Here is a 9,380-nt window from a genome sequence, read left to right on the forward strand (position 1 = left end):
TAAAATATAAATACCTTTTAATGCAATTCTCATAGTAGACATCATATTGTTCATATTCAAGTTTAAGTTAAGTAAATTTAAGCTGGGTGGAGAATTTGAAAAAAGCTTAAAGCTGTTTATGATAAGATTTGTGCGCAAGTTCCTTTTTTACATCTTACATGTGCGTCAAATTTTCGTCGGTGAGTTAGATATGGAAGAACGGTGGAATTTGAATCATGGGGACTTTTTCTATTTAGTTATTTTTTCTTTATTAGGTGGTAAATTTAAAAAAGATTTTTCATATCGCTAACGTAATTGAATTTTCATTTTTGGAATTCAGCTCCAAATAAATAAATAAAAAACGTCTCCACTTTCCATACTCCACCGTTCCTCAATCGCCGCTACCTTATCGACACTAATTTTGCGCACATATTACAATGTTAACAAACATGAGCGTTTAGTATTTTTCCGCTATCGGGTGGTATTTCGAAGTCGGCTTGCTACGGTTCCTTTTGTTTGGAATAAAATAATAGAACCGCCTGGTCACACCGGAGGGTCCAGTATTGTTGCCTTTTTATTTTATCGCCGCATTTCTTCGCTTCGAAGTGATCGCTTTTCGGCTTTCTTCGAGGTCACAGGTCACGCCAGCGGACGCTGGAAGCCGAAACGCCCCCCGCCTCGCCCCCTTGGCCATGGTGACCGTCGCTGTTGCTGTTTTTGTCGCCCTTTAAAACCAGCTGCTGCATCTGTGTGTGCGCGCGTGCTTGCGAGTATTTCCAACCGAGCGTGCGTCGGTGTGCGTGCGTGTACAAGTGCTCAAACAACAACAAAAGCGTAAAACGCATTTTCATTTGATTGCGATTTTGATTTGATATATTAATTACAGAAAGAAAGGGGGAGAAAGCAAACAAAGGAGACTAACTGAGAGAGAGAGACAGAGCGAGATCAAGACAGTGAGCGAGATGGATGTGGAGGAGAACTACGAGAACGCCGCCGAGATGCAGAACATGAACATGAATCTGAATCTAAATCCGAATCCGAATCCAAATTCGGACAGCCAGCAGCAGCAGCAGCAACAACAGATGCAATGTGAACCGTTATTCGGGCTCACAACCAATACAACAACAACCACAAATCCCATGATGGCCATTCCCCTGCCCGCGCCCACCGGGCCGCACTCCGCTCCGAACATCAGTCCAAATTCGAATGCGAATCCCAACTCTAATCTGAGTCCCAGTCCATCCGCAACAACCGCTAACGCATCCGCATCCACGATCAAGTGTCTACCGACGAACGACTTCGATATCGACTCCCTGCTGCTGCAACAGTTCAGCTGTATGGGCACCACGGACCACGAAGACCTCATCAGCCAGTTCCAGAGCCTAATGAACAACCAGATGAATCGGGAATCAGCCAGGTTTTACCTCGAGATGAGTAACTGGTAAGGATATAGCTATACGTAAAAGATCTCGAATCCATTGTGCTCTAATATTCCAAATGGAGTTAGAACCCAGAATGTTTCATAATCCATTGAATTTAAGCTTCTTCCCTGCGTTCTGGACATGTTACAGTCTTTATAAACTATATTTTACTTAAAGATGGGTTTACTAGTAATATATATACTCAGAAATCCCCATGGTACGATCATCATAGGTGATGTTTGATGCGAAGCCTTTTTCTTTTATTTCTAAACATATACAATTTAAAACAATGCATAATAATTGAATAATGAGCAACGCAAAAGTTGCGAATAATTTTACATTTCCTCCAGTTTGATAAATACACATTTATACACAAACGAAGGTTTTTCAGTTTGTCATGGTGATAAATAACATTTTATAAACTATAAACTGGAAAATTAAAGCGCCTTATCTCAAGAGCGACCCTAACTTTTCCAGAACTTAAAGAAGCGCTATAAAGTTAAAGATATCTCTTTGTAAATTAAATCTAGCTCCCAAGTAGTTCCGTGTAATAGGTGGAATATTGATTTCTGTAATTAATTGGTCTGTAGTTCAGTTCTATTTAAAATGCTATGATATGAATTGAACAAATATGCACATGTAGAGACATATTGTTAATAAACCAGTTGAATTTCGTGTTATTAAACCACATTTTTCACATTTACAGGAGCCTTCAGACGGCGGTGGGCTGCTATCTGGACTTCTGCAGTTTACAGTCGCTGCCCTCGATGAAGATCGTCCAGGAGAAGCAAGTGAATGCTCGGCAGCAAGCGTTTCAGCTGCAGAACGATGGCACCGAGCGCTGGCCGAACAACTGCTATCTGACCTCGCCCATCCAGACGCAGCGCATCAATGTGCCCGCCCTGCGTCCGGGCGAAACTTGTGATATCCTGGCCGACATGATGCCCACGCAGCCGCCGACCATGTGGCGGCTGTGCACTTCAAATGGCTGGTACTTTGGCGGTGAGCAACAGACAGCAATCGATCTTAGAACTAGAATCAACCGCTGAGCTAACAAAACCAGAAGTGTTGCAAGTAATTTAGTTTATAGAAGTATTCTGAATTCTCAAAGTAAAAAACGAAATCTATGAGCATGGGAATCAAGTACAAAAATTGGCAATACCTCTTATATATTTATTACTAATTCATAACTACTAACTTTATTTTATGGACCCAAACTATATGTAGAATATTAAGTTTAAGAACCCACAACTAATGTCCCATTTCAATGCATTTCGTTCGAACAGATGCCATTTGGATGATACCGCCCGGTACGCAGGCCAGCCAGGACGAACTGCAGCAGCGGATGGTGCAGCTGATCACGTCGGAGGTCAAGCCGGATATCTATCCGCAAATCAACATCGTGATAACCGCGCACACCCAATGAGCGCGGCGTCCAGCATCTAGCATTCGGCATCCTCCTCCGCTTTCGAGCGGGGTCTTCGGTCCCAAAACTCATCGATAGCATTTCATAAACCTGCGCGATATGACTAGATTTTCCCTTCTCCCCCTTTTTTCAAATGGACATACTGTTGTTCTCAGTAGTTGATTTGTATACAGGAAAAACTTTTATACACATTATTATGTAGTAGCCAACGCCATACATATACTACTCAACCCCATGTTTAACTAAAGTTTGAGTTCGATTGCAGGACCCTTCGTTACTCCTCCCACTTTTCCCACTCCTTAATTTCGGTGTCAGACAGATCAGCTTTATATATATCGATATGTCGTGAACGGAGCGTAGATTGTGCGGCAGTAGGCAGAAATAAATTGAAATAAATTAAGTGAAAGTGAGAATAGGAATCGTGTGGCCACATTAAGTTCTTCTGATAGTTTTAGGCGGTACTGTTTTGTGTGCGTGCGATTGTTTAAATCATAATTGAACATTTTTTTTTCTGTAATTTAAATTCCTATGTTTTGAGTAATCAAGAATTATAAAAGCTAAGAAAAATGTAACAAAATTAGACTTAAGTGTTTTATTGAGAAAAAATAAGAATGAAGCAGAAGGATTAAGAAAGTTGGTTGTCTTTTATTTTTGGGTGGTGGAGAAAAGGCTTATGTTAAAAGCTCAATTGTTAAATAATTTTAACTTTTTTTTGACAAATAACCACTATTGCGTTTATTAATTTAAATTGTAGTTCATTAACTGAATTTATGGGCAGCATTGTTCTGTTTTGGAATCTTCACTGGCAGCACTACGTTTATATATTTTCATAGATCTGGCACCGCTCTTCAAGAAAGGCCATTCCCACAAAAGCACAAGTTTTGAAACTTCCCGCCCAATGCGTTTATCGAAGTAAAAACGCATTTAAATTGGAATATTTGAAAACTAAGAATTCAAGGAAATAATCCAAATTTGAATGCAAATCAGAAAATTTTAGAATTTCAAGAAAAAAAAAAAGAATATACATAGTTTAGACAGCTGCTTGTTTGATGTCTTATTCTGATCACATTATTTAATCCGATTACCGGGAATATTACTTATGATTGCGACTATTTCCACGCCCCTGCATTTTTTTCCTTTGGCTGCTGGTTTTGCATGAAAATTGTAATTGAGTCAAAAATGCAAAAATACAAAGAACACAATTACACACACACATTGGCATACAGATGGGATCAAGGGTCGTTCGTGCGTTGGCACGGAAATGAAATGCATTGAAACGGAAAAGAAAATTATAATCCGTCGAGGAATAACAGCAGCTACAACAGCAAGGACCCGGGTGTGAAGAGAGAACTTCGAGTGCCATTTTTAAATACCCTACTAAAATATAGTTCGTTTTCTTCAGACATATGTAACTACGTGATGTCATTTTAAGCTCACCTTTTGTAAGTCGTCCAAAACTTGGAAATCCATGAACAATTTTAATGTTAAGAGTTTAAATCCTATTACAAATCGAATAAATCGGTAATGGATTCTACTCGAATTATGACCTCTTAATGCTAAGATTTGATTAGAGCATTTGAAATAAATCAGAAACTTAGAGACGAAGCAACCGAAATAAAGTGCCACTTTTCTATAGTTTTAAAACCCAAAAATGATTATCCAGTTTCCGAATACCCTATCTCGCAGGGTATCACGTCGACAGCAACAGCACCGACTGTTGCCTTTTGACTTGAATTACAAATGGCGCCCATGCAACGAGCAACGAGCAACGAGTGGAGTGGGTTCTAGGAATATGCGAATATGTGTGTTCTACGGGGTTATAGGGGCAGGGGCAGGGGCAGGGGCTCCGGGGTGAGCGGTACAAAGGGGAGGATGAGCGGATTGGGAAGCCGTCATGTCATGGACAATCAAATCAAAAAGGCGTCAAAGCACAAGTCCTCCGCCGCCGTCTCGCTCACTCCCCTCGCCCCCTTCCCTTTCGATTTACCATCTCGCTCTTGCACAAATTGCGCGTTTTCTCGTTTCATGTAACATTGTAAAATTGCATTTGCGCCTTCATGATGTCCCTATCTACTGGCCCCCATCCTCGTGTCCCTCCCTATCTACTTGTTGTTCGCAAATTCGGATTATGATTTGATTGGCAAACAAGGGCTGGGGACTTTGGGTCCTGGACGCGAGACCCCGGCCTATTTGATATTCATAGATTGGGAATTACAAGCAGCCATTGGCAATTGTCAACAATCTTTTACACATCCAGCCAGAGGCGTCGAAACAGGAAGGGGTGCGTGGACTTCGGGGTGACTAGCTGGTAGATCTCTGCAACTTACTAGTTTAAGTGCAGCATCCACAAAAAGAATGATAATTTGATTTTGATAAAAGTTTCGTTCCACATTACCATACCATTAAATAGTTGCAAATTCCTCCGAGTCTATTGTATTTCAAGGCTGGTATTGAATAAGATACCATAAAAAGTTGAAGAACCAAGTGTTCAATACTCAATATTTAGGATGACAATAAATTTGAATATATAATTAAATGTCTGCCTACGATTTTGATAATTATATTATTTGGAATATCTTAACTCCTTTTTTGGGGTATCTTAACCCCCTTCGCACGCCACTGCCTATCCCATTGGCACTCACACAAGGGCACGTGCTGATGTCAAGTTGTTACAACGCCGGCAATTTGTTTGTTCATTTTCGTTTCGTTTCATTTGTTTTTGCCCTCGCCGGATTTTCATCGCAGGAAAAGTTCGGTGGGGCGGGGGCGTGTCAATTGGAAAAGCAAATAAAGATGAAAACAACCCGGTATTCCCCGCTGGGGTTTGAGGCAAGTGGGCCAACTAGTCATAGGCCTGCAATTCGGTGTGAAAACATATATATACACACATATGTATATCCCCTTTCAGGAAGCCAAGCGGTTGGTGGCCTAAACTAGTGTTTAAGTTTCACTGAAAACTCACTTTAGAATGCAAAGAACATTTTAAACTTTATACAGTTGGCTTACAAGCAAAATTAAAAAAAAATCCATCAATAACAAATCAATTTTTAAAATGACCTACAATATATGTTACGATATTGGTCAGTGAATCTTGCTCACATATATTTTTTTCTCGAGTTCCTTCAAAATCAGGTTATTTTCGTGAAGCCTTTGATTTATTTTCTAAAGTCACATTCCAGTCGAGTTAAGCCCCCGCCGATGTCTCCGCCTCCCACAAGTTGGAGCCCATTAAATGCATAAAACAATTGCCAGACAGTTTGACGCTGTTGGGAAACCTCGAAATGCAATTTCGAGCCCAGCTCACAGCTTCGAATGCACTGAGAAAAACATAACGAATACGTACTAATTTTAACTAAAGAGCTTAAAGCTTAAAGCAGCTAATAAAAAGGTTATAAATTCCGTTATGATTTTCTTTGCTTAAAATATGAAGTATAAACTTAAGAAAATAACTCTTTACTAGCTAGAAAGTTCAAGGTCATATTATCAAGAGCAACTAAAGTACATATGTATATATAATATAATTTTTAGTATTAAACTATCCTTTTCAGGTATTAAGCATAATTCCCCAAATGGCTGTAGATCTTTTCTTTCGGTGTCAATTTAGGCCCAGTTTTGATTCGATTCAACCCGCCTCGATCCATTCCGATTCGATTCGATCCGATTCGATTCGATTCCGTCCGTTCTGTCCCGCTTGGTGGTGGTCGATTTTTATGAGCGCCGCGCGTTGACAGCTTAAAAGTCTCTTAGCATGAAAAATATTGTCAACGCCAAATGGCGATATTCTCGACCGTTGTTTTGGATTGTGGGTTGTGGAAAGGTAAGTTAAGTTAAGGTAAGCTAAGGAAAACTTTCTGACCGCTGATGTGGCGAGGCGATAAGATTTTGATAGGGGCCCCGATTTATGCGAGGCAGCCAGCCAGGACTTTTTACTTATCGGCCAGAGCTGACAATCAAACAACGTATCGCCTGCCACGGCATTAGGGGCACTCATAATTACCTCACTCGAATCACCAAAGTCCAAGTCAGAAAACACACATGGAGTGGGGGAAATATCGAATCGAATCGTATCGTATCGAAGTCGGGCCGAGTAAATTAATTTCACAAATTGTGCGGCGATAAATTCGAATTCAGATACTAACTCTAACCCGTTGGCGTTCGTTTGGCCGTTGGCCTTTTAAACAAACATGATTTTGTACTTTTATTTTATGCCATATTTAAACTGATTTAATTTGATGCTCTCGGACTCGCCTTTCGATTGGGTTTTTTATGCATACTGCCCGCTTGGTGGTTAGTCAGTCTATCGTCCATAGGCTATGGTCTATGGGAATTAGCATAAAACTTCAAATTACCCCGCCCGGGGAAAACTCTTTCCGCCTCAGTCCAATCTCATTTCTCGCCTTTATTTGTGGCTCTTTTTGTACGATTTTGTCAGTGGGCCTTTGTTTCGGCCATCATGATATATAACAGGCGATAACGCCTAATCGGCCCAATGCGAGCATATATCATTTGCCTGCGAAGGGGTTTTTATTATTATAGAGGTGTCATCTAAGTAAACACATACATATTTTTCATACAACTTCGATGTTTGGCTTGTGGGGGTATTTTCTGATTTTAAAAATCAGATTTAAATTGCTTAATACTTTTTTGTATTTATCTATCCATTAACTATTTTATTATTTGTGTATATATTCCAAATGGAATATTGAAAATCAAAGTAACCGAGGACAAACCAATTTAGAAAGTGACGATTTAATAGATATCTCGCTGCTTTCTGCTGCAACTTCCTTTTTGGGTGCTGTACACTCTAAACCAATTAGTCTGGCCAAGATATCAACTCCTCAAACTGCCCGATTGAGGGCCCCGAAATATTTCCCTAATTTATCTGGTGAATGAATTCTCGAAAAATGTTTATAAATTTCATCGGGGGGCAACTAACGAGGGTCGATATGATGGTCAAACGTCAATATTATTAAATATAAATGCAACGAGAATAACAACACAGTTCCTGAGGATGACTGATGAAAAGAGCCGCGGTGGCTGCTTTTTTAACTTATATTTATTTATTTTTTTTTATTATTTGCCGTGTGTTTTAAATGCGGACGCGACATTGCGTGATGAACAAACGTCGAGCATTTCTCAATGGGATCAACGAAATGGTTCTACGGCGAAGGGGATTCCACCGAAAGTCGAAAACTGAAAACCGAAATGAAATGACATGACGTGTTGTTATTAAGCCGCATAATCAAAACAAAAACAGGAGAGAACGCTATAGGCGAGTTCCTCGACTACCAGCTACCCATTACACAGCGTTCATACGGACAGACGGACAGACTGACGGACAAACGAACATGGCGAGTTTAACTCGGCTAGTGATCCTGATCAAATATATATAGTCTTTATAAGGTCGGAAACGCTTTCTTCTACGTGTAACATTCTTCTCAACCAAATAGTATACCCTTTCACGAGTAACGGGTATAATAAAGCCCGAACTTTTATGAATGAGCAAAGAGTTTTGGCCTGGCTGGCCTACTAGAGTCGAATCAGGAATTTAAGGTCCGAAAGGCCACTCCCTCGACCGAGAAGAACAGTGGTAAAATCTTGGGATTGCTAACGAACAGCTCCTTAAGATTGTTTCTAATTCACTTAACAAATGCTAATTACTCTCTACTGATTTTTTGTTAGCAACAAATTTTTATTTACATATACTATATTTATAAAGTTATAGATTGGTAACGGGGAATCCCTTTTGTTGGAACACAAAGATAAAAATAAAAATGTTAAGGAACATACATTTTAATCTTAATCGAATCTAATTATAATCTTATCTTTTAATATTCACAATGATTTCCTTTGGATATTTGCCACAAGGCCTAACGTTCTATGTTTTTGGGGCACTACATATTCGACCTAACCAAAAATCCATATCTTATAGATAGCTTTCATAATGATCACCCAATCAAAGTAGATCCTTACCACTGTGCATCTCGGTAAGACCCCTTTGAACCAATGTCGGCAGCATCAAGGCGATTAGCGAAAAGCGGTAAATGTTGTGTTAAACCTCAATTAAGATCCAACGGCGGGGATGGGGCTATGGGTATCTGGATATCTGTATATCTCGCGAGGGGGGAACCGAGGAGTCGGGGTATCTCAACCAGGTAGACAGGGTACGCCAACAGGATGTTAAACTCTTGCGGGCAATTTGAATTCGCTTTGACTGACGCCACACGCCAGGGTCAGCTCAGCGGATTTACGATCCGAATACGAATCCGCATCCGAACTGCTAAATGATCTCACACAGGCGACGCCGAATGGCGCCTAGAAGGTACATATGTACATATGTATGTATTTCGTGTGTGTGTGTGACTTTCTGTATGGCCCTGCTTGAAATTCCCCCTTACTTTGGACCCCTGTTAAGTGCTTTTTAATTTGTTTGCATTCGAAATCCGAATTCCCTGTGTTCCGCTTTTATCGGGAATCAAGTGAGCTGAGTGCAATTACGACACCTTCAAAAAGCCAACGGCCCAGGATGCGAAAGGGCGGCGGGAACGGAGGAT

The 9,380-nt window shown here is 40.4% G+C and overlaps 1 protein-coding gene across 2 annotated transcripts; it reads left to right on the top strand.

Annotated features, from left to right (window-relative positions):
- Window positions 1-465: 465 nt before the first annotated feature.
- LOC6726296 (protein ILRUN) lies at window positions 466-3,459 on the top strand. 2 transcript variants are annotated; one of them, XM_016172415.3, is made up of 4 exons: window positions 466-813; window positions 866-1,420; window positions 2,107-2,402; window positions 2,687-3,459. In XM_016172415.3, exons 2-4 carry the CDS (start codon window positions 942-944, stop codon window positions 2,824-2,826), a joined length of 915 nt encoding a protein of 304 aa, XP_016039777.1. In that variant the 5' UTR covers window positions 466-813; window positions 866-941; the 3' UTR covers window positions 2,827-3,459. The 2 variants fall into 2 exon arrangements, with proteins under 2 accessions (XP_016039777.1, XP_039152191.1); XM_039296257.2 differs by having other exon boundaries at window positions 466-1,420.
- Window positions 3,460-9,380: the final 5,921 nt, after the last annotated feature.

Source organism: Drosophila simulans, chromosome X, assembly GCF_016746395.2.
Source record: "Drosophila simulans strain w501 chromosome X, Prin_Dsim_3.1, whole genome shotgun sequence".
NCBI lineage: Eukaryota > Metazoa > Arthropoda > Insecta > Diptera > Drosophilidae > Drosophila > Drosophila simulans.

What these genes read in the sequence shown, in the direction of transcription:
- LOC6726296 (XM_039296257.2), top strand. Translation starts at nt 942, where the DNA reads ATGGATGTGGAGGAGAACTACGAGAACGCCGCCGAGATGCAGAACATG. An exon ending in TACCTCGAGATGAGTAACTG is followed by an intron (nt 1,421 to 2,106) that starts GTAAGGATATAG and finishes TCACATTTACAG; the next exon opens with GAGCCTTCAGACGGCGGTGG. An exon ending in AAATGGCTGGTACTTTGGCG is followed by an intron (nt 2,403 to 2,686) that starts GTGAGCAACAGA and finishes TCGTTCGAACAG; the next exon opens with ATGCCATTTGGATGATACCG.